The sequence below is a fragment of the Entelurus aequoreus genome, linkage group LG01 (assembly GCF_033978785.1).
Source record: "Entelurus aequoreus isolate RoL-2023_Sb linkage group LG01, RoL_Eaeq_v1.1, whole genome shotgun sequence".
NCBI lineage: Eukaryota > Metazoa > Chordata > Actinopteri > Syngnathiformes > Syngnathidae > Entelurus > Entelurus aequoreus.
In genome coordinates, this window is record NC_084731.1 from 70,093,279 (window position 1) to 70,120,667 (window position 27,389).

Below are 27,389 nucleotides of genomic sequence, written 5' to 3' on the forward strand. Positions count from 1 at the left end.
AGTTTTTTTTTGCTTTGTGCTATGTATAAACCAGGGTCTTAGACACGAGGCCCGCATCTTAATATGAAAATGTAATGTTAGTGCCGCCCGCAAGTTTTATATGAATGGCGCTTGACAGCGTCATACTTGCCAACCCTCCCGAATTTCAGGGCAACTATTCTCTCGAATGTCTGCTGATTTTCACCCAAACAACAATAATAAGGGCGTGCCGTGATGGCACTGCCTTTAGCGCCCTCTACAACCTGAACATACAGCGTGCCAGCCCAGTTACATGTTATATGAGGCTTCTGCAGACACACATGAGTGACTGCAAGGCATACTTGGTCAACAGCCATACAGGTCACAATGAGGTTGGCCGTATAAACAACTTTAACACTCTTACTAATATGCGCCACACTGTGATCCCACACCAAACAAGAGTGACAAACACATTTCGGGGGAACATCTGCACCGTAACACAACATAAACACAACAGAACAAATACCCAGAATCCCATGCATCCCTAACTTTTCCCGGGCTACATTATACACCCCCGCTACCACCAAACCCCGCCCCCCAACCCTGCACCCCACACATCAACCCCCCGCCCCCCTCTCCATGCGTCGGTTGAGGTGGGCTGGGTTTGGTGGTAGCGGGGGTGTATAATGTAGCCCGGAAGAGTTAGGGACGCATGGGATTCTGGGTATTTGTTCTGTTGTGTTATGGTGCGGATGTTCTTCCGAAATGTGTTTGTCATTCTTGTTTGGTGTGGGTTCACAGTGTGGCGCATATTAGTAAGAGTGTTAAAGTTGTTTATACGGCCACCCTCAGTGTGACCTGTATGGCTGTTGACCAAGTATGCCTTGCTGTCCCTTACGTGTGTAAGCAGAGGGCGCATACAACATGTGCCTGGGCCGGCACGCAGATAGTATGGTGAAAAAGCGGACGCGACGACAGGTTGTAGAGGACGCTAATAAAGGCAGTGCCATCACGGCACCCCCTCATTGTTGTTGTCAAGGTGAAAATCAGAGAATGTTTGCCCCGGGGAGATTTCCGGAAAAATCGGGAGGGTCGGCAAGTATGCAGCTGAGCCGCATCAGAGTGGTCAAAGAGCCGCATGCGGCTCCGGAGCCGCGGGTTGCCGACCCCTGATCTAGTTATTAGTGTGAGAGTCCAGTCCATTGTGGATCTAGTTAATATTGTGAGAGTCCAGTCCATAGTGTAAAATCTAGCATGGGTATATATTTTATCTGTTATTGGAGACTGTACTGATGTTTAAGGAGGAGCTGAAAATTGCTTTCCCTCCTTCAAAGACCAGCAGCTGCCACTGGTATACAGTCTGTGTTACATTGTACAAACCCCGCTTCCATATGAGTTGGGGAATTGTGTTAGATGTAAATATAAACGGAATACAATGATTTGCAAATAATTTTCAACCCATATTCAGTTAAATGAATATGCTACAAAGACAACATATTTGATGTTCAAACTGATAAACTTTTTTTTTTTGAAAATAGTCATTAACTTTAGAATTTGATGCCAGCAACACGTGACAAAGAAGTTGGGAAAGGTGGCAATAAATACTGATAAAGTTGAGGAATGCTCATCAAACACTTATTTGGAACATCCCACAGGTGAACAGGCAAATTTGGAACAGGTGGGTGCCATGATTAGGTATAAAATTAGATTCCATGAAATTCTCAGTCATTCACAAACAAGGATGGGGCGAGGGTCACCACTTTGTCAACAAATGCGTGAGCAAATTGTTGAACAGTTTAAGAAAAACCTTTCTCAACCAGCTATTGCAAGGAATTTAGGGATTTCACCATCTACGCTCCGTAATATCATCAAAGGGTTCAGAGAATCTGGAGAAATCACTGCACGTAAGCAGCTAAGCCTGTGACCTTCGATCCCTCAGGCTGTACTGCATCAACAAGCGACATCAGTGTGTAAAGGATATCACCACATGGGCTCAGGAACACTTCAGAAGCCCACTGTCAGTAACTACAGTTGGTCGCTACATCTGTAAGTGCAAGTTAAAACTCTCCTATGCAAGGCGAAAACCATTTATCAACAACACCCAGAAACGCCGTCGGCTTCTCTGGGCCTGAGCTCATCTAAGATGGACTGATACAAAGTAGAAAAGTGTTCTGTGGTCTGACGAGTCCACATTTCAAATTGTTTTTGGAAACTGTGGACATTGTGTCCTCGGACCAAAGAGGAAAAGAACCATCCGGATTGTTATAGGCGCAAAGTTGAAAAGCCAGCATCTGTGATGGTATGGGGGTGTATTAGTGCCCAAGACATGGGTAACTTACACATCTGTGAAGGCACCATTAATGCTGAAAGGTACATACAGGTTTTGGAGCAACATATGTTGCCATCCAAGCAACGTTACCATGGACGCCCCTGCTTATTTCAGCAAGACGATGCCAAGCCACGTGTTACATCAACGTGGCTTCATAGTAAAAGAGTGCGGGTACTAGACTGGCCTGCCTGTAGTGCAGACCTGTCTCCCATTGAAAATGTGTGGCGCATTATGAAGCCTAAAATACCACAACGGAGACCCCCGGACTGTTGAACAACTTAAGCTGTACATCAAGCAAGAATGGGGAAGAATTCCACCTGAGAAGCTTAAAAATGTGTCTCCTCAGTTCCCAAACGTTTACTGATTGTTGTTAAAAGGAAAGGCCATGTAACACAGTGGTGAACATGCCCTTTCCCAACTACTTTGGCACGTGTTGCAGCCATAAAATTCTAAGTTAATTATTATTTGCAAAAAAAAAATAAAGTTTATGAGTTTGAACATCAAATATCTTGTCTTTGTAGTGCATTCAACTGAATATGGGTTGAAAAGGATTTGCAAATCATTGTATTCCGTTCATATTTACATCTAACACAATTTCCCAACTCATATGGAAACGGGGTTTGTACAATAATAACAACTAGAAATTTTGATGGGCCTGCTGTCTGTGCCATGGACCTCTGGCCGGGGGTCGCCGGAAGCCGGCGTACTTTTAAGATGGTGCAGAGTGTCCGAATCCGTGAGTTTTAGGTGTAACTTTACAAAATGAGCTACAGAGCTACCCTAAAACGTTAGCATGCTTACATTAAAATGCTAACATTTAGCATTTTTGTTAACATTAGCATGCTAACAGTTAGCATGTTTCATATACCAAGTTATATAACTCTAAGGTGTATGGCTGGCGCAAATAGAGAAAAAAGTGTAAAAATTAGATGAAAAAGTGAGCATGTTTAAGTTGGCTTGCCAGCATGCTATCGTTTGCATGCTAACAGTTAACAAGTGCCACATACCAAGTTTTATGACTCAGGGGGTAAACAGTAGCAAAACTAGCTCAAAAAGTTAGCATGCTAACAGTTAGCTTGTGTCACATACCAATTATGTGACTATAAGGTGTATGGCTGGGAAATTAGAGAAAAAAAGTGTGAAATTATCTAAAAAAAAGTAAGCACTTTAATGTTAGCATGCTAACACTTAACAAGTGTCACATACCAAGTTATATGACTCTGGTAAACGGTTGGAAAATTACCTTTAAAAAGTTAGCATGCTAATGCTAGCATGCGAAAATGTTATGCTAACAGTTAGCATATGTCACGTTCCAAGTTGTATTACTATAAGGTGTATGGCTGCGGAATTAGTAAAGAAAGTGTAAAATTAGCTCAAAAAACGGGCACTTAAATGTTAGCATGGGTTATACTTGTATAGTGCTTTTCTACCTTCAAGGTACTCAAAGTGCTTTAACACCATTTCCACATTCACCCATTCACACACTGATGGCGGGAGCTGCCATGCAAGGCGCTAACCACGACCCATCAGGAGCAAGGGTGAAGTGTCTTGCTCAAGGACACAACGGACGTGACTGGATGGTAGAAGCTGGGGATCGAACCAGGAAACCTCAGGTTGCTGGCACGGCCGCTCTACCAACCGCGCCACTCCATCCCCTGCTAACATTAACATGCTAACATTTAGCAAGTGTCACATACCAAGGTATAGGACTCTGAGGTGTTTGGCTGCGGAATTAGAGAAAAAATTGTAAAATTAGCAGAAAAATTTAGCATGCTAATGTTAGCATACTAGCATGCTAACATTATAAAGCTAGCACATGACTGGGTAAGATGAAATCCCAAAATGCACTATTTGTTGGTGTAGCCATAGAAAGTAGCAAAAAAGCTTGCATAAAAAGTGAGCATGCTAATATAAGAGACGCTAGCAAAAAATAGTTAGCATGCTAATGTTGTTTGCAGCATGTGAATGGGCGCTTGCATTGCAGCAGGCCCATAATTGTAAAAATATGTTCATACTACCGTAATTTCCGGACTATAAGCCGCACCTGACTATAAGCCGCACCAGCTAAATTTAGGGAAAAATACAGATTGCTCCATATACAAGCCGCACCCGAGTATAAGCCGCAGGGTTTTGATGTGTAATTACCGTAGTATATAGGGCTTCCTGCTACCACGGAGGGGATTGTCGGGACAGAGATGACTGTTTGGGAATGCAAAGCGTCCCATTTATTACCAATAAATCTTTCAATCATTCAATCAAACTTTCACATCTTTGACATGGCAAACAGCATTCGTGCAGAGTACAAATAATACAACGGTGCAAAGTAATACAAAGTGCTCGCCTGTACGTTATCAAAATAACCAGCCTACCGGTATATGAAAAGTCAGTCTTTAATCATTGTGTCGTCGTCTTCCTCCTGCGTACTAAAACCACCGAAATCCTCTCCGTCGGTGTCGGAGAAGAACAGGCCGTAAATAAGCCGCACTCTTGTATAAGCCGCAGGGACCAGAACGAGGGGAAAAAGTAGCGGCTTATAGTCCGGAAATTACGGTAATTATTAATTACTCAGACTTGTTTTTAAATGTAGCATTAAAAAAATATATTTATGCATCATCAGCAATTATCACATTTGAAGACAGCGTCACATTGACCACGCCCCCACCGCCACATTTATTGATCCTGGCATGTCATTGGCAGATCAAGGTCCACCAGGCGGCCCTGGAGATGCAGCTGACCCCCATGTTGCTGCTGCTGCGCTCCACCCTGGAACAACTGCAGGAAAAGGACACGGCCCAGATTTTTGCAGCGCCGGTGGACACTATGGAGGTTCGTCACACCATTGTAGAATTCTACTTCAGTAAATGCCTCCTAATGTCTTCTTGTCAGGTTCCAGACTACTTAGAGTTCATAAGCCAGCCCATGGACTTCTCCACCATGCGCTCCAAGCTGGAAGGTCACGCCTACCGCTGTGTGGCCGACCTGGATGCCGACTTTCACCTGATGCTGTCCAACTGCCTGCTGTACAACGCCAAGGACACCGTCTTCCACCGAGCCGCGCTGCGCCTGCGGGACCTGGGCGCAGCCGTGTTGCGCCACGCCCAGCGCCAGGCCGCCAGCACGGGCTTGGAGGCCGACACGGGCATGCACCTGGCCGAGTGGCAGCAGAAGCGAGAGTTCTACAGCTGCACGTGGGAGGACGGTGAGTCACTTCACAGTTTTTTATTTCACCCTACAAATACAAGACATCTTTTTCTGACACCGTCTTGGTCAATGCGGGTATTTACACTATATTGCCAAAAGTATTTGGCCACCCATCCAAATGATGAGAATCAGGTGTCCTAATCACTTGGCCCAGCCACAGGTGTATAAAATCAAGCACATGGGCATGGAGACTGTTTCTACAAACATTTGTGAAAGAATGGGCCACTCTCAGTGATTTCCAGCGTGGAACTGTCATAGGATGCCACCTGTGCAACAAATCCAGTCGTGAAATTTCCTCACTCCTAAATATTCCAAAGTCAACTGTCGGCTTTATTATAAGAAAATGGAAGAGTTTGGGAACAATAGCTACTCAGCCACGAAGTGGTAAACTGACAGAGAGGGGTCAGCGGATGCAGTGGTGTAAAGCACGTCGCAACTGGACTCTAGAGCAGTGGGGACACGTTCTCTGGAGTGACGAATCACGCTTTTCCATCTGGCATTCTGATGGACGAGTCTGGGTTTGGAGGCTGCCAAGAGAACGGTACATTTCGGACTGCAATGTGCCGAGTGTGAAGCTTGGTGGAGGAGGAATTATGGTGTGGGGTTGTTTTTCAGGAGTTGGGCTTGGCCCCTTAGTTCCAGTGAAAGGAACTTTGAATGCTCCAGGATACCGAAACATTTTGGACAATTCCATGCTCCCAACCTTGTGGGAACAGTTTGGAGCGGGCCCCTTCCTCTTCCAACATGACTGTGCACAAAGCAAGGTCCATAAAGACATGGATGACAGAGTCTGGTGTGGATGAACTTGACTGGCCTGCACAGAGTCCTGACCTGAACCCAATAGAACACCTTTGGGATGAATTAGAACGGAGACTGAGAGCCAGGCCTTCTTGATCAACATCATCAGTGTGTGACCTCACCAATGCACTTTTGGAAGATTGGTCGAATATTCCTATAAACACACTCCGCAACCTTGTGGACAGCCTTCCCAGAAGAGTTGAAGCTGTAATAGCTGCAAATGGTGGACCCACATCATATTGAACCCTATGGGTTAGGAATGGGATGGCACTTCAAGTTCATATGTGAGTCAAGGCAGGTGGCCAAATACTTTTGACAATATAGTGTCAGATACTTCTCTTGTTGCCTTATTTGTATTTGACTTTATTAAATGCTTGGGTAGCCTTTCAATTAAGTTATATAATACATTTATTTTAAGTAATATAGAAATGTATCATAGCTGTTTATTTTATGGAGGAATGTAGTTCATCATAGAATTGGCACTCAATGTTATTTTTATAAAAAAAAGGATTATTTTTAAATCGAGAATCGCTTCTGAATCAAATCGAATCGTGTGGTGCCCAAAGATTCACAGCCCTATATATAAGTAAATCTTTTTTGTTTATTTATTTTATTATGATTCACTTCTCTGGTTCATGTTACTGATATGTAAAGTTGTTTCAAGCGTAGACACGTACAATTGTGTATTCACTTTTTATTATGTCCTCATTTTTATTACAGTTGTAGTAGTCAGACATGTGAAATGTCTGTGAAAACACAAAAATCCAATTCATTTTCGCGTCAAAATATCACTTCTGCGTTTTTTTTAATGAAATATAAAACAATATGATCTAAATAAAATATGTTGAAAGCTGGCCTCCGCCACAGGTACTCGCTGTTCCTCTTGCCTAAACACAATTTTTACGCCATATCGCGATACACAATATATATCTCGATATTTTGCCTTAGCCTTGAATGAACACTTGATACATATAATCACAGCAGTATGATGATTCTATGTGTCTACATTAAAACATTCTTGTTCATACTGCATTAATGTATGCTCATTTTAAACTTTCATGCAGAGAGGGAAATCACAACTAAGTCAATTTAGCAAAAGTGTATTTATTAAACAGTTATTAAGCAGTGGCACAAACATTCATGTCATTTACAAAACAGAAAGTGCAAGATTGTCAGAGACATTTTAAAACAAGCTATAAGTGCACTTTTGTGCATGATGACACCCAAGATATTTCAATAAGTGTCACATAAAAATTAGCTGCATATCAAATAGTATATGTCCTATGGTGTTGATGTGGAAATAGTTGCTTCGGCATTTAGTTGGTGTGGCACCGAACGGAGATGTTGACATGTAAAGACATATTCCCGCTTGAAGCCAAACCACCGTCAGACGATGGACCCCGTGCTGTTTTTCTTGGGAATTAATTATTCCTCCATTTGTTACCAGATTTGCACCTTCTTTCTCTCGTATTACCACTCAAACCACACCGTTAGCTGTTAGCATCACAGCTAACGTTACCATGTCGCTACCTCTCGCTCCGCGGGAGCGTGTGACGTTGCTCACGTGACAGTATGTGACGTATGTAAGAAGGTGCGCTTGTTTTAAAGTCTCTGTGAGAAGGAGGGACAGGAAAGAGTGAGAAACGCATGCAGTTTAATGCCCCGCAGCTAAAAGCAACTGCGTGAGAACGTATACTCGAATATCACGATATAGTCATTTTCTATATCGCACAGAGACAAACCCACGATATATCGAGTATATCGATATATTGCCCAGCCCTAATATATATATATATATATATATATATATATATATATATATATATATATATATATATATATATATATATATATATATATATATATATAACACTTTTCTGTGTTGTGACCTCTGTTTACAATCCTTCACATCAAAAATATACTGTCTCACTGGCTATTAATAGATGCTAACAGTGTTGGGATTGTAATCATCCAAACATGATTAGCAGCAATGTTGTGGCTCGGAGAGCGAACTGCGGTCACAACAAGTAAGCTAGCTTGATGATGCTAACAGGTTTGTATTTATACAGTCGTGGTCAAAAGTTTGCATACACTTGTAAAGAACATAATGTCATGGCTGTCTTGAGTTTCCAATAATTTCTACAACTCCTATTTTTTTGTGATATGGTGATTGGAGCACATACTTGTTTGTCACAAAATACATTCATGAAGTTTGGTTCTTTTATGAATTTATTATGAGCCTACTGAAAATGTGACCAAAACTGCTGGGTCAAAAGTATACATACAGCATTGTCACATGTTCCTTGGCGAGTTTCACTGCAATAAGGCGCTTTTGGTAGCCATCCACAAGCTTCTGGTTGAATTTTTGACCACTGCTCTTGACAAAATTGATGCAGTTCAGCTAAATTTGTTGGTTTTCCGACATGGACTTGTTTCTTCAGCATTGTCCACACGTTTAAGTCAGGACTTTTGGAAGCCCATTCCAAAACCTTAATTCTAGCCTGATTTAGCCATTTCTTTACCACTTTGGACGTGTGTTTGGGGTCATTGTCCTGTTGGAACACCCAACTGCACCCAAGACCCAACCTCCGGGCTGATGATTTTAGGTTGTCCTGAAGAATTTGGAGATCATCCTCCTTTTTCATTGTCCCATTCACTCTCTGTAAAGCACCAGTTCCATTGGCAGCAAAACAGGCCCAGAGCATAATACTACCACCACCATGCTTGACGGTAGGCATGGTGTTCCTGGGATTAAGGCCCTCACCTTTTTTCCCCCAAACATATTGCTGGGTATTGTGGCCAAACAGCTCAATTTTTGTTTCATCTGATCACATAACTTTCCTCCAGAAGGTCTTATCTTTGTCCATGTGATCAGCAGCAAACTTTAGACGAGCCTTAAGATGTCGCTTCTAGAGCAAGGGCTTCCTTCTTGCATGGTAGCCTCTCAGTCCATGGCGATGCAAACCACGCTTGACTGTGGACACTGACACCTGTGTTCCAGCAGCTTCCAATTCATTGCAGACCTGCTTTTTGGTGGTTCTCGGTTGACTCTTGAACATCCTGACCAATTTTCTCTCAGCAGCAGGTGATAGCTTGCGTTTTCTTCCTGATCGTGGCAGTGCCAAAACTGTGCCATGCACTTTATATTATCTGTGGTGAGTTCCTTTGACTTTCCCATTGTCGCGTTTGTAACCGAGCCTAATGACTGCTTCACATGAGCCCTATTTACCGTAATTTCCGGACTATAAGCCGCACCTGACTATAAGCCGCACCAGCTAAATTTAGGGGAAAATACAGATTGCTCCATATATAAGCCGCACCCGACTATAAGCCGCAGGGTTTTGATGTGTAATTACCGTAGTATATAGGGGTTCCTGCTACCACGGAGGGGATTGTCGGGACAGAGATGACTGTTTGGGAACGCAAAGCGTCCCATTTATTAACTATAAATCTTTCAATCAAACTTTCACATCTTTGACATGGCGAACAGCATTCGTGCAGAGTACAAATAATACAACGGTGCAAAGTAATACAAAGTGCTCGCCTGTACGTTATCAAAATAACCAGCCTACCGGTACATGAAAAGTCAGTCTTTAATCATTGTGTCATCGTCTTCCTCCTGCGTACTAAAACCACCGAAATCCTCTTCGTCGGTGTCGGAGAAGAACAGGCCGTAAATAAGCCGCACCCTTGTATAAGCCGCAGGGACCAGAACGAGGGGAAAAAGTAGCGGCTTATATTTCGGAAATTACGGTAAATGGGCTCAGAGAAGTCAACAGGTGTGGTCAATCATAATCACTCACATGAAGTTAAAGGCCTACTGAAATGATTTTTTTTTATTTAAACGGGAATAGCAGATCCATTCTATGTGTCATACTTGATCATTTCGCGATATTGCCATATTTTTGCTGAAAGGATTTAGTAGAGAAAATCGACAATAAAGTTCGCAACTATTGCTCGCTGATAAAAAAAAGCTTTGCCTGTACCGGAAGTAGCGTGACGTCACAGGAGCTAGTATTCCTCACAATTCCCCATTGTTTACAATGGAGCGAGAGAGATTCGGACCGAGAAAGTGATGATTACCCCATTAATTTGAGCGAGGATGAATTATTCGTAGATGAGGAACGTTACAGTGAACGACTTGAGAGGCAGTGATGGACGTATCTTTTTTCGCTCTGACCGTAACTTAGGTACAGGCTGGCTCATTGGATTCCACACTCTCCTTTTTATATTGTGGATCACGGATTTGTATTTTAAACCACCTCGGATACTATATCCTCTTGAAAATGAGAGTCGAGCATGCGAAATGGACATTTAAAGTGACTTTTATCTCCAAGACAATACATCGGTGACACACTTAGCTACTGAGCTAGCGCGATAGCATCGTTCTCAAATGAAGATAGAAACAAAATAAATAAACCTCTGACTGGAAGGATAGATAGAAAATCAACAATACTATTAAACCGTGGACATGTAAATACACGGTTAATGATTTCCAGGCTGGCGAAGGTTAACAATGCTGTGCTAACGACGCCATTGAAGCTAACTTAGCAACCAGACCTCACAGAACTATGTACTCTCTCCTTTTTCTATTGTGAATCACGGATTTGTATTTTAAACCACCTCGGATACTATATCCTCTTGAAAATGAGAGTCGAGCACGCGAAATGGACATTTAAAGTGACTTTTATCTCCAAGACAATACATCTGTGACACACTTAGCTACTGAGCTAGCGCGTAGCATCGTTCTCAAATGAAGATAGAATCAAAATAAATAAACCTCTGACTGGAAGGATGGATAGAAAATCAACAATACTATTAAACCGTGGACATGTAAATACACGGTTAATGATTTCCAGGCTGGCGAAGGTTAACAATGCTGTGCTAACGACGCCATTGAAGCTAACTTAGCAACCAGACCTCACAGAACTATGTACTCTCTCCTTTTTCTATTGTGAATCACGGATTTGTATTTTAAACCACCTCGGATACTATATCCTCTTGAAAATGAGAGTCGAGCACGCGAAATGGACATTTAAAGTGACTTATCTCCAAGACAATACATCGGTGACACACTTAGCTACTGAGCTAGCGCGTAGCATCGTTCTCAAATGAAGATAGAAACCCATCAACAGCCGTGCTCACCTGCATTCCAGCGATCAACGGCACGACGAAGGACTTCATCCGTGGGTTTGGCGGCAAGCATCGGCTAGGCGTAGTAAGTAGTCCTTGTTGTGTTGCTGTAAGTATTGTAATGCCCCGCAGTGGAGAAGGAGTCACACAGACGAGGAAGCGCTGCTCAATCGCTTTATTAAAAAGCGGTAACTGGTTGTAGTTCAAAAAGTAACGCACACACATACACGAGCTGCTGTTAGCCAAAACTCACGCTCACACACACAAGTTCTCCGCCAACTCACTCGCGCATGCGCGTTCCCCAAACCCTTAAAGACAGTACACTAATGCAAATATCACAGATATTATAGTATTGTACTTAGCCGCTAAGACACCGATCGATCCCACCTACAACGTTTTTCTTTGCAGTCTCCATTGTTCATTAAACAAATTGCAAAAGATTCACCAACACAGATGTCCAGAATAATGTGGAATTTTGTCGAAGAAAACAAGAGGCTTTTCTATCTGGTCCGATGGGGTCCAACCACTTCCGTTGCTTTTGTGACGTCACGCGCATAAATCATATCCAAAGGAGTTTTTCAACCGGAAGTGTGGCGGGAATTTTAAAATTGCACTTTATAAGTTAACCCGGCCGTATTGGCATGTGTTGCAATGTTAAGATTTCATCATTGATATATAAACTATCAGACTACGTGGTTGGTAGTAGTGGGTTTCAGTAGGCCTTTAAGAGGCCATGCCATGAAGCTCTTTTGATTTGATTGTAACTTTTCTACATCACCAACAGTGTTTCCCCCAGAAAATTTGTTAGTTAAGGTGGTGACTCTCCAGGGGGAGGGGACCGGGGAAGGGGGTGGGTGAGTGTAAGGATCGGTGTTACTTGGCCTGTCGCCATCCCGTCTCCACCTTGTCGCTGCCACCACAGCCTGAGGGGGCAATAGACTACAGACTGTGGTGACGTAGGCCGGCTTCGTCGCATGAAGAAGCCTACAACTTTTGGTTGTGTTTTCCGCTCCATTTGCTGAATGGCGATATATGATATATATCAAAACAGTCCTAGTTACCTGAGATACTAAAATAATGACTTACAAAGTCAAATTAATGACTTACTGTAAGTAAGTGTTTGCAATAAGCGAAAAAAATAGTTTAAAGTGGGGCCACATGCTGACATATGTTCAACTCATCATGCTTAATTTATTACAGCATTTGGGAAGCCTGTAGTTGATTTTTATTATGTAAATGTTATATTTGTATCAACATGTGATAGCAGGGACCTTGCCATTCAAAACTAGGCTGCTACATTACTAATGATTAATGTAACTATAGCTGAAAAAATAGTACAATAGCAATTGGAGAGACTATTCATCCCTGAACACCATGGAGTTCATGTAGGCTTTATGATGCAGTTACATTATTATATCAACTATCAGAGAAAGCTTCAGGAAACTCTTCTTTTAACATAATGTCCTTTTTTGCTGCTTCAACACAGCTCAATCAACACAAAAAAAGGTAAAGTGAAATAACTTAGTTGTTAACTGTAGGTCAGTATTGCTTGTCTTTCTCTCAGACAGACAGGGCTTTTCTGTCCGTTTAATGTGGGGCGCACACGCACGCACATACACTGCACAGTGAGCTAATGTTACGCTAAAAGCTAATTAGCCTTCACCTCAAGGACTGCGAGCGAGCTGAGCTACCGCTTATGTTTCTAGAACGTCAACGTGCTCATAGTGATGTTAGTAGTAGTTGACTGGGAGGTGTTTATTATAATTTGGAGAGAGTCCGCTGCCTTATGCTTACCTGCAAAACACCTATCTGCTCACCCACACCATGTCTCCTCTGCCTGCCTCTGTCGTGAGCACTGACTCCATGCGCTCTGAATACGCACTGCTGATTGGCTGTTACATGCACTCTGAATACGCACTGCTGATTGGCTGTTGCTGCTCTGCGTGTAACCAATCAGATGGTTCTGTGGGTGGGACAATGCTGGGTGCTGCAGATACGTACTGACAGAGGCAGAGGCAGAACTAAGCGGAGCAGCTTGTTAAGACTTTAGTTTAGGCGGTGGCTCTTTGTTGTTAAGGGAAACCCTGACCAAAATTTATAACGTATGTTGCTGTATGTATACTTTTGACCCAGCAGATTTGCTCACATTTTCAGTAGACCCATAATAACTTAATAAAAGAACCAAACGTCAAGAATGTTTTTTGTGACTAACAAGTATGTGCTCCAATCACTGTATCATAAAAAAACAAGAGTTGTAGAAATTATTGGAAACTCAAGACAGCCATGACATTATGTTCTTTACAAGTGTATGTAAACTTTTGACCACGACTGTATAAATACAAACCTGTTAGCATCATCAAGCTAGCTTACTTGTTGTGACCGCAGTTCGCTCTCCGAGCCACAACATTGCTGCTAATCATGTTTGGATGATTACAATCCCAACACTGTTAGCATCTATTAATAGCCAGTGAGACAGTATATTTTTGATGTGAAGGATTGTAAACAGAGGTCACATCACAGAAAGTATATTACCTAAGGGTGCGTCGCTAGATGCCAAATAGGACATGTTTTCTGAGTTCTTTGCATGCATGTTATACAATTTGACATTTTCAATGATCATAATGTGTGGTAGATGATCTACTAAAAATAAAAAATGTGTGGTAGATGGCATGTATGTAGGGATGATGTTTGTTAAGGAATTATCGATTTCGATGCCATTATCGAATCCTCTTATCGAACCGTTTGTTGTATATGGAAAAAAACACACAATACTTGGTTTGACAAAAACTCACTTTTATTTTTTAAGTAAAAATAAAATAAATAAATAAATATTAACTGTTGTTACCCCCAAAAACATTTTATAAAATAAATAAATATTGACTGTTAGTGCCCCTTTAAGTGGGCCACCTAAGAAAAATACATGCAGGGAAAGTCCTGCATTCATTTGTATTGTACAGCACACACATTTGAAACACATCTCAGAGTAATGGTGTTGTTTACTTTTTGCTCCATTACATGTCAGCAAAATACAATTATTAACCTACTTGTATTTGTCTGTGTTCACCAAGTTGAAGGGGAGGAGATTTCTCACCATCATTCTCGTTAGCTTGCGAGTAATGTTGTTACTCTCCTCCTCACTCATCTTGCTGCGCTCTGCGTTATACCTCGCTATGGTAAATGGGTTAGTGCTCTCTGCTACAGAGCAAACACTGCCCTGGTCACTCTGGCTGTCATGAATGTCATCATCTGAAATAGGATAACGTTAACATTATCTTAATTCACATCTTGCAAGCACTAGGTTATTAGACAGACCTGCAAACTCTGGAGTGGTGTAGACTACAAGATACCGTTAACGTTATCAGACACATACAAAAAGGCTAACGTTAACGTTAGCCACTTACTATGCTTAGGTGACGTTAGTCTAGCTAACATTACTGCAGTCCTGGTTGATATAAGAGGTAACATTATTTTAGCCTAAAGGCTACAAGTCAGCAGATATGGAAATTAACCGGCAACAGTTAACGTTAGTTACTCACCGGCACCATCACTGGGACTGCAGGTTGAAGCAGAGGAAGAGGGGCGTGCTTCATCATCTCTGTCGCTGCTTCTCCACGACACCTTTCTCTAAGCTTCAGGTTATGTATGGCCTGAACATGTTTCAACATGTTTGTTGTACTGCTCCCCTTACAGGAAAGCGAAGCCTGGCAATAATTGCGGATAGCCGTTTCCTCGTCGTATTTCTTAGTAAAATGAAGCCATGCCTTGGACCGTTTTTTCCGGTCCATTGTTGTTGCTACTTCTGTATCTGCCGCCGAATGACTGAGCTACGTCATTTCCTGTGACGTGCCACAGGACATTTCCTGTGACACGGGATTCGTTCCCAGGGATTCGAATATGGAACCAAATATTTTTCTTTACTATAGTGGCTTCGATAACGGGAACCGTTTCTTAAAAAGGGATTTGAATCCATGGAATTGGTTCTTTTCTTATCGAACAACCGGGAGAACCGGTTTTCGAACATCATCCCTACATGTAAGCGTCAAAATGACAGCCAAAAGAGGTTGGTAGACGAGAATTTTTAAAAAAGTATAGTGTAGAAATGCACCCAATTGGCGTTCTTTCAGGGTTTGCATGGCAGCACTTTGTGCTAGGGCTGCACCATGTGGACCAAAACTGATACCCCGTTTTTTTTAGGTTGTATCGTGGTATACGATATACAGTATATAACTGTATTTCAAACTAGGTGTTTAGTTTCAACTCAACACCACATTACTGTTATTACCAGTCTTCTCAAATTACTTTTAAAAAGTAATTATTTATAGTTGCTCGCTACTTAACCAAAAAAGTCATTGAATTACTAACAGAATTACTTTTTAATAAATTACTCCATCCATCCATCTCCTTCCGCTTATCCGAGGTTGAGTCGCAGGGGCAGCAGCCTAAGCAGGGAAGCCCAGACTTCCCTCTCCCCAGCCACTTCGTCCAGCTCTTCCCGGGGGATCCCGAGGCGTTCCCAGGCCAGCCGGGAGACATAGTCGTCCCAACGTGCCCTGGGTCTTCCCCGTGGCCTCCTACCGGTCGGACGTGCCCTAAACACCTCCCTAGGGAGGCGTTTGGGTGGCATCCTGACCAGATGCCCGAACCACCTCATCTGGCTCCTCTCGATGTGGAGGAGCAGTGGCTTTACTTTGAGCTCCCCCTGGATGGCAGAGCTTCTCACCCTATCTCTAAAGGAGAGCCCCGCCACCCGGCGGAGGAAACTCATTTCGGCCGCTTGTACCCGTGATCTTGTCCTTTCGGTCATAACCCAAAGCTCATGACCATAGGTGAGGATGGGAACGTAGATCGACCGGTAAATTGAGAGCTTTGCCTTCCGGCTCAGCTCCTTCTTCACCACAACGGATTGATACAGCGTCCGCATTACTGAAGACGCCGCACCGATCCGCCTGTCGATCTCATGATCCACTCTTCCCTCACTCCTGAACAAGACTCCGAGGTACTTGAACTCCTCCACTTGGGGCAGGGTCTCCTCCGCAACCCGGAGATGGCACTCCACCCTTTTCCGGGCGAGAACCATGGACTCGGACTTGGAGGTGCTGATTCTCATCCCAGTCGCTTCACACTCAGCTGCGAACAGATCCAGCGAGAGCTGAAGATCCTGGCCAGATGAAGCCATCAGGACCACATCATCTGAAAAAAGCAGAGACCTAATCCTGCAGCCACCAAACCAGATCCCCTCAACGCCTTGACTGCGCCTAGAAATTCTGTCCATAAAAGTTATGAACAGAATCGGTGACAAAAGGCAGCCTTGGCGGAGTCCAACCCTCACTGGAAACGTGTCCGACTTACTGCCGGCAATGCGGACCAAGCTCTGACACTGATCATACAGGGAGCGGACCGCCACAATCAGACAGTCCGATACCCCATACTCTCTGAGCACTCCCCACAGGACCTCCCGAGGGACACGGTCGAATGCCTTCTCCAAGTCCACAAAGCACATGTAGACTGGTTGGGCAAACTCCAATGCACCCTCAAGGACCCTGCCGAGAGTATAGAGCTGGTCCACAGTTCCACGACCAGGACGAAAACCACACTGTTCCTCCTGAATCCGAGGTTCGACTATCCGGCGTAGCCTCTTCTCCAGTACACCTGAATAGACCTTACCGGGAAGGCTGAGGAGTGTGATCCCACGATAGTTAGAACACACCCTCCGGTTCCCCTTCTTAAAGAGAGGAACCACCACCCCGGTCTGCCAATCCAGAGGTACCGGCCCCGATGTCCACGCGATGCTGCAGAATAAATTACTAAAGAAAGCAATTCATGCGGTACTTAAAAAAAATGCAATTGAGAGAAGTTTTATATGAGAGCAGCGTGTGCGTACCTTTAAAAGGCGTTGTCGCTTGCCAAGCGGCGTGTGACGTCGGCGAGGGTTTCCATGTGTTTGTTAGCTTTAGCAGTTAGCACTGCAGAGGCCGTTTGTCGGCTGTGACAGCTCTTCTGTTGAACCTTTTCACCCGGTTGTGTTACCTCTGGTTAATAGAGAGGAGGCGCTGGCCAGGGGGGTCGGTTTTGGCAGTGCAAGATGCCTGCTGGGCGCGCCGCTAACAAAGGCACATCAAAAGATATCGGTATGGCTGTATGGTCTCAAATATATATCGCTTTCTAAAACATACCGGTATTAAATATAATACCCAGCCTTACTTTGCGGTGATAGAAATGTTCTTCTTTTTTGTTTCAAAGGGTGCTGCTCACATGCCTGACTTACGTTTTTTATATCTATAAGTACATTTCATTCTTACTTATTTTTTCTCTATTGTTAAAATGCTCAATTCAAACCCATGCAAGGAGATATCATGGCACAACCTTATTGGATGTTTACAATAAAAAACAACACAATTATAGCCAATAGTTCAGTCATTCCTTCCAATAGTCACATGTGTGTACCGTATTTTTCAGACTATAGGGCGCACTGAATTATAAGGCGCACTGCTGATGAGCGTGTCTGTTCAGGTTTTTTTTCATACAAAAGGCGCACCAGAGTTGGGCTTGGCCCTTTAGTTCCAGTGAAAGGAACTTTGAATGCTCCAGGATACCAAAACATTTGGGACAATTCCATGCTCCCAACCTTGTGGGAACAGTTTTGGAGCGGGCCCGTTCCTCTTCCAACATGACAAAGCAAGGTCCATAAAGACATGGATGACAGTCTGGTGTGGATGAACTTGACTGGCCTGCACAAAGTCCTGACCTGAACCCAATAGAACACCTTTGGGATGAATTAGAACGGAGACTGAGAGCCAGGCCTTCTTGATCAACATCATCAGTGTGTGACCTCACCAACGCACTTTTGGAAGATTGATCGAATATTCCTATAAACACACTCCGCAACCTTGTGGACAGCCTTCCCAGAAGAGTTGATGCTGTAATAGCTGCAAAAGGTGGACCCACATCATATTGAACCCTATGGGTTAGGAATGGGATGGCACTTCAAGTTCATATGTGAGTCAAGGCAGGTGGCCAAATACTTTTGGCAATATAGTGTGTATATATAAGATACTTCTCTTGTTGCCTTATTTGTATTTGACTTTATTAAATGCTCGGGTAGCCTTTAAATTAAAGTAATATAATACATTTATTTTAAGTATTAAATGTATTAGGCGCACCGGATTATAAGGTGCATTAAAGGGGTCATATTATGATTGTTTTCTAAATGTAAAAGACTTCCTTGTGTTCTACATTACATGTAATGGTGGTTCTTTGGTCAAAATGTTGCATAGATGATGTTTTACAGATCATCTTCAAGTCGCTTTCTGACATTCGCTTCCGGATACGCCGTTTTGTGGGCGGTCTTATTTACGTGGCTCACTTTCGACAGCGTCTTCTCCCCGTCATCTTTGTTGTAGCGGTGTAGCGTGCAAGGACGGGAGTGGAAGAAGTGTCAATTGATGGAGCTAACTTTTTTAATGACGTTTAGACTTTACTTCAATCAATAACGGAGCAGCATCTCCTCATCCGTGGCTCACTAGAGCAACAACAACGCCGGAAATGTGTCTGGTGAAAAAACGTCCGACCGGAACTCTCTAATGACTAAAGTTCCTTGGGTGAATAATGTAAACTCACTACACCGGTATATTTTAGCGCTTCCATAGCGAGATATACGTTACAACTTTACGCTACTTTATATTAGAAATGGCAACAGCGGAGGATGAATGTCCCATAACAAGAAGATAGAGAAAAAGAAGAAGCTTATCGACTACGGTATCGGCACGGACTACAGTGGCGGACGTGCACAAATTTTCAGGACTTATGCAGATCTGAAATACACATCAGCAGGTACCACAAGGTAAGAACAGTTGGTTTTGCATAATGTTGTGAAACAAAACGCCAGATAATATATTTGCTAATGGGTGCCATTTTTCGGTCCTTATATACACACCATAGTAATACTTGTATCTCTGACTACGTAATGGGCCGACAATCCATCAAGCTGTGCGGCTTCAAAGTTGTACTAAAACATTTTGACAAAATGCCGTGTGTAATGTTCTTTATTTCAATGGAACATTTAACGTTTTGGTGTTGTTTACTGCCATCATATTGTAGTCTACACATATCTCTTGTGTGATTATAAGGCGCACTGTCCATTTTTGAGAAAATTAAAGGATTTTGAGTGCGCCTTATAGTCCGAAAAATACGGTAAGTTTAACTGATTCTGATCCACATCTTATCATCGATTGTTTCCTTGAGAAAAATAACTATAACAACGAGGCAGTTTTCTGAAAGGAGCGACTCCCGAAGGTCCGACTCCCATCTCTAACGTGAAGATGGTCTTCCACTCCAACTGTGACATTGGGGAACTTTGACTCCTATTTAGTCCAGTCTTGTGCTTCCCTGCCCAGTGGACAGCGTGCTGGACCCAGACAATCGAATCCACATGAGCGTGGAGGAGCAGCTGAAGGAGCTGCTGGACAAGCTGGACTTTGTTAGCTCCATGCGCTGCAGCGCCGCCCGCACCCGACGCATGCGCCTGCTCCGCCGCGAGATCACCAGCATTCGCCACCGGCAAGGGCAGCAGCACCGCTACGGCCTTCACAACGGGCGGCTGAGAGAAGACAGCGACGAAGAGGAGGAGGAGGAGGAGGAGGACGTCAAGGCAGAAAATGGCCTCTCGTTCTCAGACAAAGGTGAGTCATGTCACAAGTTGTCGTGTTTCCAGAAAGAGAAATTGAGTACACCCCTCACAGTTCAGCAACCATTTTTATGACAATACTGGAGAAAAAAAAAGTATAGTTGGATATACCTTTTAGAGTAGTCAGTGTACAGCTTGTATAACAGTATAGATGTAGTTTAGACTCTAGAGCAGGGGTGCCCATTACGTGGATGGTGGAGGGTGTGTCAGTCGATCGCCAGTCAGGCATTAAAAAAATAGACCTAAAAATTAGCGATCATCAATCTTCACCAAGACGTCTATTTCGTCAGTTGATTGACATTCACGGCACCTGAGGGTCTTGTGAGATGACGATGGCTGCTTTCAGATCATTATTAAGAAAAAACGACCGACAGGAAGGTGAGAAACACTTTATTTCAACAGACTCTCGCGCCGTTCCTGCCGTCAAATCTCTAAAGACCGACTGCACAGTTCCTGTCTTCACAACAAAAGCGCTGCTTCATCCTTTCTGCGCTAACAAAATAAGAGTCTCAGAAAGCAGGCGCACTCAAGCTAGCAAGCTACGGAGTTTTCCGTCAACTTATTTCTTGTAAAGAGTATAAAGAGGAGTAGGGAAGCTGGACAAATAAGATGGCAAAAAGCAACAACTTTCATGTGGTGTTGGACAGAAAGGAGGACTTTTTTTTTTCCTCCATTTGAAAATGTGGACGTTCTCATCAATACTGTCTGATTCCAATCAATGCAAGTCATCAGAATTAGGAAATACACCAACTTACATTCTTGTCTTCATGAAAGAAAGGAATGTTAAAATGCCTGTATTATCATTAAACACCTTTAACTTGTTAACAAAAACGTCTCTTTCATCACTAAATAAATATAAATTATATGTATGAATGAAGTATAGGCTCCAGCACCCCCCGCGACCCCGAAAGGGACAAGCGGTACAAAATGGATGGATAGATACATGAATGAGGTACATCCCCTCGACTTGGTCAATTGAAAAGTAGCTCGTCTGCAGAAAAAGTGTGGCCACTCCTGGTCTAGTGTTTCCCACAGATTGACAATCTATTTGTAACAGTGGGGGCAAGGCCAGGACGATAATTTGCATAATGGACTACAACGCATATATTTTATAATGACTATACAAATGTTTTACTACATACATTTAAAAATAAATATGTTATTAAAGTCAAAATATTTTTTTCGGGTGCATTTTATCGTTATGATGTATTTTAATCATTGCTGTTTATATTATCACTGCAATGTAATAAGGCTGGGCAATTCATCTTATTTTGATTTCCATTTCGATTTTGGCTTCTCACGATCATGAAAAGATAATAATCGGGGGGAAAAAAACGATTATTGGGCCGCGCAACGTGCAAGCAAATTCCAGAACTTGCAGCTGTGAAACGAATGAGGAGCGAATGAGTGAAAAGAAGAAGTTTGGGATCTTACCACTGTTGTTACTTTTTATTTGACACAGCACTAGTACGCCTAATCAATAATCAGTACACTCAGCAAAAAAGTAAGGCACATGATTTGCGTCACAGAATTGGCCAATAAAACAAAATCCGCTGTTAAGAATATCAGGGAAATTGACAAAAATGTGAGTGAAATGCTGTCATTGTGAGCAAAAGGAACATTTGTTTGGTGAAATAATGTCTTGGGGACCACTCACTCATCATCCCTAAACAAACAACCGCCCTGTCATAAACAATGTCAAGATGGTCACCTGAAATAGTGTCTAAACTAGGAAGCTAAAGCTAGCAAAAACAATCCATACACCACAACACACAACACATATCATGTGTTGTGTTGTTGTGAACGACATCATGGATGTAACATTAATGTACAAACAATCATACACACACTACATATCTAATCTGTTGTGTTGTTGTGAACAACATCATCGATGTAACGTCAATGTACAAACAATCATACACACATACACAACACATCTCATCTGTTGTGTTGTTGTGAACGACATTATGGATGTAACATCAATGTACAAACACTCATACACACACAACACATCTCATCTGTTGTGTTGTTGTGAACGACATAATGGATGTCACATCAATGTACAAACAATCATACACACACAACACATCTCATCTGTTGTGTTGTTGTGAACGACATCATCGTATGTAACGTCAATGTACAAACAATCATAAACACACAACACATGTCATCTGTTGTGTTGTTGTGAACGACATCCTCGATGTCACATTAATGCACAATCAATCATACACGCACAACACATCTCATCTGTTGTGTTGTTGTGAACAACATCATCGTATGTAACGTCAATGTACAAACAATCATAAACACACAACACATCTCATCTGTTGTGTTGTTGTGAACGACATCATCGTATGTAACGTCAATGTACAAACAATCATAAACACACAACACATCTCATCTGTTGTGTTGTTGTGAACGACATCCTCGATGTCACATTAATGCACAATCAATCATACACACACAACACATCTCATCTGTTGTGTTGTTGTGAACGACATCATCGTATGTAACGTCAATGTACAAACAATCATAAACACACAACACATCTCATCTGTTGTGTTGTTGTGAACGACATCATCAATGTCACATTAATGCACAATCAATCATACACACACAACACATCTCATCTGTTGTGTTGTTGTGAACAACATCATCGTATGTAACGTCAATGTACAAACAATCATAAACACACAACACATCTCATCTGTTGTGTTGTTGTGAACGACATCATCGATGTCACATTAATGCACAATCAATCATACACACAACACATCTCATCTGTTGTGTTGTTGTGAACGACATCATGGATGTCACATTAATGTACAATCAATCATACACACACAACACATCTCATCTGTTGTGTTGTTGTGAACGACATCATCGATGTCACATTAATGCACAATCAATCATACACAACAACACATCTCATCTGTTGTGTTGTTGTGAACAACATCATGGATGTCCCATTAATGTACAATCAATCATACACACAACACATCTCATCTGTTGTGTTGTTGTGAACGACATAGATGTCACATTAATGTACAATCAATCATAAACACACAACACATCTAATCTGTTGTGTTGTTGTGAACGACGTCATGGATGTCACATCAATGTACAATCAATCATACACAACACATCTAATCTGTTGTGTTGTTGTGAACAAAATCATGGATGTCACATTAATGTACAATCAATCATACAAACACAACACATCTCATCTGTTGTGTTGTTGTGAACGACATCATGGATGTCACATTAATGTACAATCAATCATAAACACACAACACATCTAATCTGTTGTGTTGTTGTGAACGACGTCATGGATGTCACATCAATGTACAATCAATCATACACACACAACATATGTCATCTGTTGTGTTGTTGTGAATGACATCATGGAAGGTAACATAAATGTACAAACAATCATACACACACTACACACCTCATCTGTTGTGTTGTTGTGAACGACATCATGGATGTCACATTAATGTACAATCAATCATACACACACAACACATCTCATCTGTTGTGTTGTTGTGAACAACATCATGGATGTCACATTAATGTACAAACCCTGTTTCCATATGAGTTGGGAAATTGTGTTAGATGTAAATATAAAAGTAATACAATGATTTGCAAATCCTTTTCAACCCATATTCAATTGGATGCACTACATTTGATGTTCGAACTCATAAACTTAATTTTTTTTTGCAAATAATTATTAACTTAGAATTTCATGGCTGCAACACGTGCCAACGTAGTTGGGAAAGGGCATGTTCACCACTGTGTTACATGGCCTTTCCTTTTAACAACACTCAGTAAACGTTTGGGAACTGACGAAACACATTTTGTAAGCTTCTCAGGTGGAATTCTTTCCCATTCTTGCTTGATGTACAGCTTGATGTACAGCTTAAGTTGTTCAACAGTCCGGGGGTCTCCGTTGTGGTATTTTAGGTTTCATAATGCGCCACACATTTTCAATGGGAGACAGGTCTGGACTACAGGCAGGCCAGTCTAGTACCCGCACTCTTTTACTATGAAGCCACGTTGATGTAAAAACCCCAATTCCATATGAGTTGGGAAATTGTGTTACATGTAAATATAAACGGAATACAATGATTTGCAAATCATTTTCAACCCATATTCAGTTGAATATGCTACAAAGACAACATATTTGATGTTCAAACTGATAAACTTTTTTTTTTTGGCAAATAATCATCAACTTTAGAATTTGATGCCAGCAACACGTGACAAAGAAGTTGGGAAAGTTGGCAATAAATACTGATAAAGTTGAGGAATGCTCATCAAACACTTATTTGGAACATCCCACAGGTGAACAGGCAAATTGGGAACAGGTGGGTGCCATGATTGGGTATAAAAGTAGATTCTATGAAATGCTCAGTCATTCACAAACAAGGATGGGGCGAGGGTCACCACTTTGTCAACAAATGCTTGAGCAAATTGTTGAACAGTTTAAGAAAAACCTTAAACTGACTAAGAAAAATGATTTGCAAATCATTGTATACCGTTTATATTTACATCTAACACAATTTCCCAACTTATATGGAAACGGGGTTTGTACAATCAATCATACACACACAACACATCTCATCTGTTGTGTTGTGAACGACATCATAGATGTCACATCAATGTACAATACATTTTTGAAGCCATTCCAACCGTTCCACCATCAAAACACAACACTAAATTGGGACACTAAAGGTACCTAATTTTTTTCCCGTATAAATTCACGATTTTCCTGAAATTCCAGGATTTCCAAATTACCAATTTTCACTTACAAAGGTTTACTACGTCAGCTTTTCTCCACCGATTAAAAAAAAAATATATAAAAAAAAATACAACAGCAGCAAATTCCTATTTTTAACTTTAAGGACAATTGTGATATCTATATATTTTTTTAATTCCAGTTTTTTTTTCTCATTCCCAAATTTCCAGGAAATTGTCATACAAAAATGAATGGACATTTTCAAAGTTTTACAACTCCCGCATTTCTCACCCGATTCAAACCATTCCACCATCCACACACTCAATTCATCCTGGACATTCACACCAACGTAAAATTCACGGAATTTCCAGGAATTTCTCCCCGTTGCAAATGAATGGGCAATACACAAACCTCTTCATATCCCACGTTTCTCATCCGATTCAAACCATTCCAACTTCCACGCATTCCATTAACCCTCAACATTCAAGCAATAGTGTCTGGGTTGACTCTTTGTAAGTGGATGGTAAATCTATACTGCAACACAAGCTGCACACTGACTACTCTAAGATAAAGTACTTGTGAGGGGTTCACTTGTTTTTGGCAGACAAGTGTATGAATGCATGCTACTGTTTTGTTTTTTTGTTTTTTTGTTTTTTTAACCCACTTTTTTTATCCGATGAGACCAGTTGTGAACATGAGCTAACAGAACATTGTCCTCAGGTAATTGAGCCAGGGTCCCCCCCACGCAACAACCCCAACCACCCCACTGTCTCCAGTCTAGTAAGTAGGGGCCCACAGAGTCTCGTTAGCCATGGCGGCCTCACAACTTCTATCTCCCAAGTGCTCTTTGCACCTCTTCTGCACATCACTCATGGACTCACCACTCTCCATCTGGCCACGTACCGTAGCAGTCATGCCATCTCACCCCCTTCAGACACCCTCGTGCTCGCCTTAGAGAAGGGCGGGCGTTTAGGCGGATACCTTTTTTTTTTTCCTTTGGTGGTCTGTTTAATGTCATTTAGATCCTGTCCTGGTACAATGGTGCTGGTGTACAGTTGTGAGAGCAACTTGACTCAGTATTGTGTGTGTGTGTGTGTGTGTGTGTGTGTGTGTGTGTGTGTGTGTGTGTGTGTGTGTGTGTGTGTGTGTGTGTGTGTGTGTGTGTGTGTGTGTGTGTGTGTGTGTGTGTGTGTGTGTGTGTGTACAATGGTGCTGGTGTACAGTTGTGAGAGCAACTTGACTCAGTATTGTGTGTGTGTGTGTGTGTGTGTGTGTGTGTGTGTGTGTGTGTGTGTGTGTGTGTGTGTGTGTGTGTGTGTGTGTGTGTGTGTGTGTGTGTGTGTGTGTGTGTGTGTGTGCGTGTGCGTGTGCGTGTGTGTGTGTGTGTGTGTGTGTGTGTGTGTGTGTGTGTGTGTGTGTGTGTGTGATGTGTGTATGATGTTACAGAACCAGCGGAACCTCTAAAGTCGAGCACAGTAATAAAGCATTGTAGGGAAACGTGCACTCTAAAGTTGAAATGCCTCCGTGAGCATCTGAAGCAGGGGTGTCCAAACTTTTTCCACTAAGGGCCGCATTGAAAAATTAAATCATGCTGGGGCCATTTTGATAGTTTTCATTTTCAAAACTAATAAAATACCGTATTTTCCCGACTATACCAGTATATAAGCCACACCCACAATTTTTCAGAAGAAGAAAAATATTTAAGCTGCATATATATATGTTGTGAAATGAGTTATTTACACAGAAATAATTTGTAAATGAATATTTACATATCTAAATTGTTTCCAAACGGTGTCTGTAACACGGCAGTAAAACGGCTGATCAAACAAAACAGAATTCATTGTCATGGACTAACAAAGATACTCGTAAATGTGTTAGCATATTAGCTAATGCTAATGACGCCAGCTTGATTACATTTCAAAAACACGCACAAATTTGCATGAAAACACTCCTACAGACATCACACATGGGGCAGTTTTATTAAGAAGGAATAGTTTTAGTTGTATTGTAAAACTTACAATCAGTTGCTTGGAGTGATAAATGAAGAATCCATACGAGTATAAACGCTATGGGCGGCTAGAAGACTGAACGGCGCCTCTACGTCCGGTTGAAAGCACTAAATGGAAGGACATTGCAGCACCTGCTGTAAGCAAACTTGTACAAAAGATGGCACCATAGCACAATTAATAAAACACCTTTTAAGTGTTTTTTAAACCATTTTTATTATGGCCGTCAGAGAAGAAAAATCCATAATTTAGCTGCACCGTTTTATAAGCTGCAAGGTTCAAAGTAGCGGCTTATAGTTTGTATTTTACAGTAGATTTAGTTTTTTTAAACATTTAGAACTCCCCTCAAGCTGGTGCCTTTTTTTTTAACGCTGAAATATTTTAATTAACTTCAGATCCAACTTTTTTTATGCCTGTTTTAAAGAAAACCCTGGGTTTTTTTTGGCAAAAACACAAAATATGCAACATGTTCTCAGAACAAATTTCCAAACAAGAATATTGGATGTGAAGTAATTGTAGCTTTAAATAGGTCAATAATTCATGAAA

The 27,389-nt window shown here is 42.0% G+C and overlaps 1 protein-coding gene across 6 annotated transcripts in view; it reads left to right on the top strand.

Annotated features, from left to right (window-relative positions):
* The window catches only part of LOC133656367 (bromodomain and PHD finger-containing protein 3-like), a 71,792-nt gene that overhangs the window by 32,389 nt on the left and 12,014 nt on the right, over positions 1-27,389 (top strand). For all 6 annotated transcript variants that reach the window (XM_062057471.1, XM_062057440.1, XM_062057450.1 and 3 more), the window contains 3 exons: positions 4,985-5,113; positions 5,174-5,486; positions 19,813-20,097. In XM_062057471.1, the coding sequence (XP_061913455.1) occupies positions 4,985-5,113; positions 5,174-5,486; positions 19,813-20,097 (727 nt within the window). The remainder of the gene's footprint in view (positions 1-4,984; positions 5,114-5,173; positions 5,487-19,812; positions 20,098-27,389) is intronic.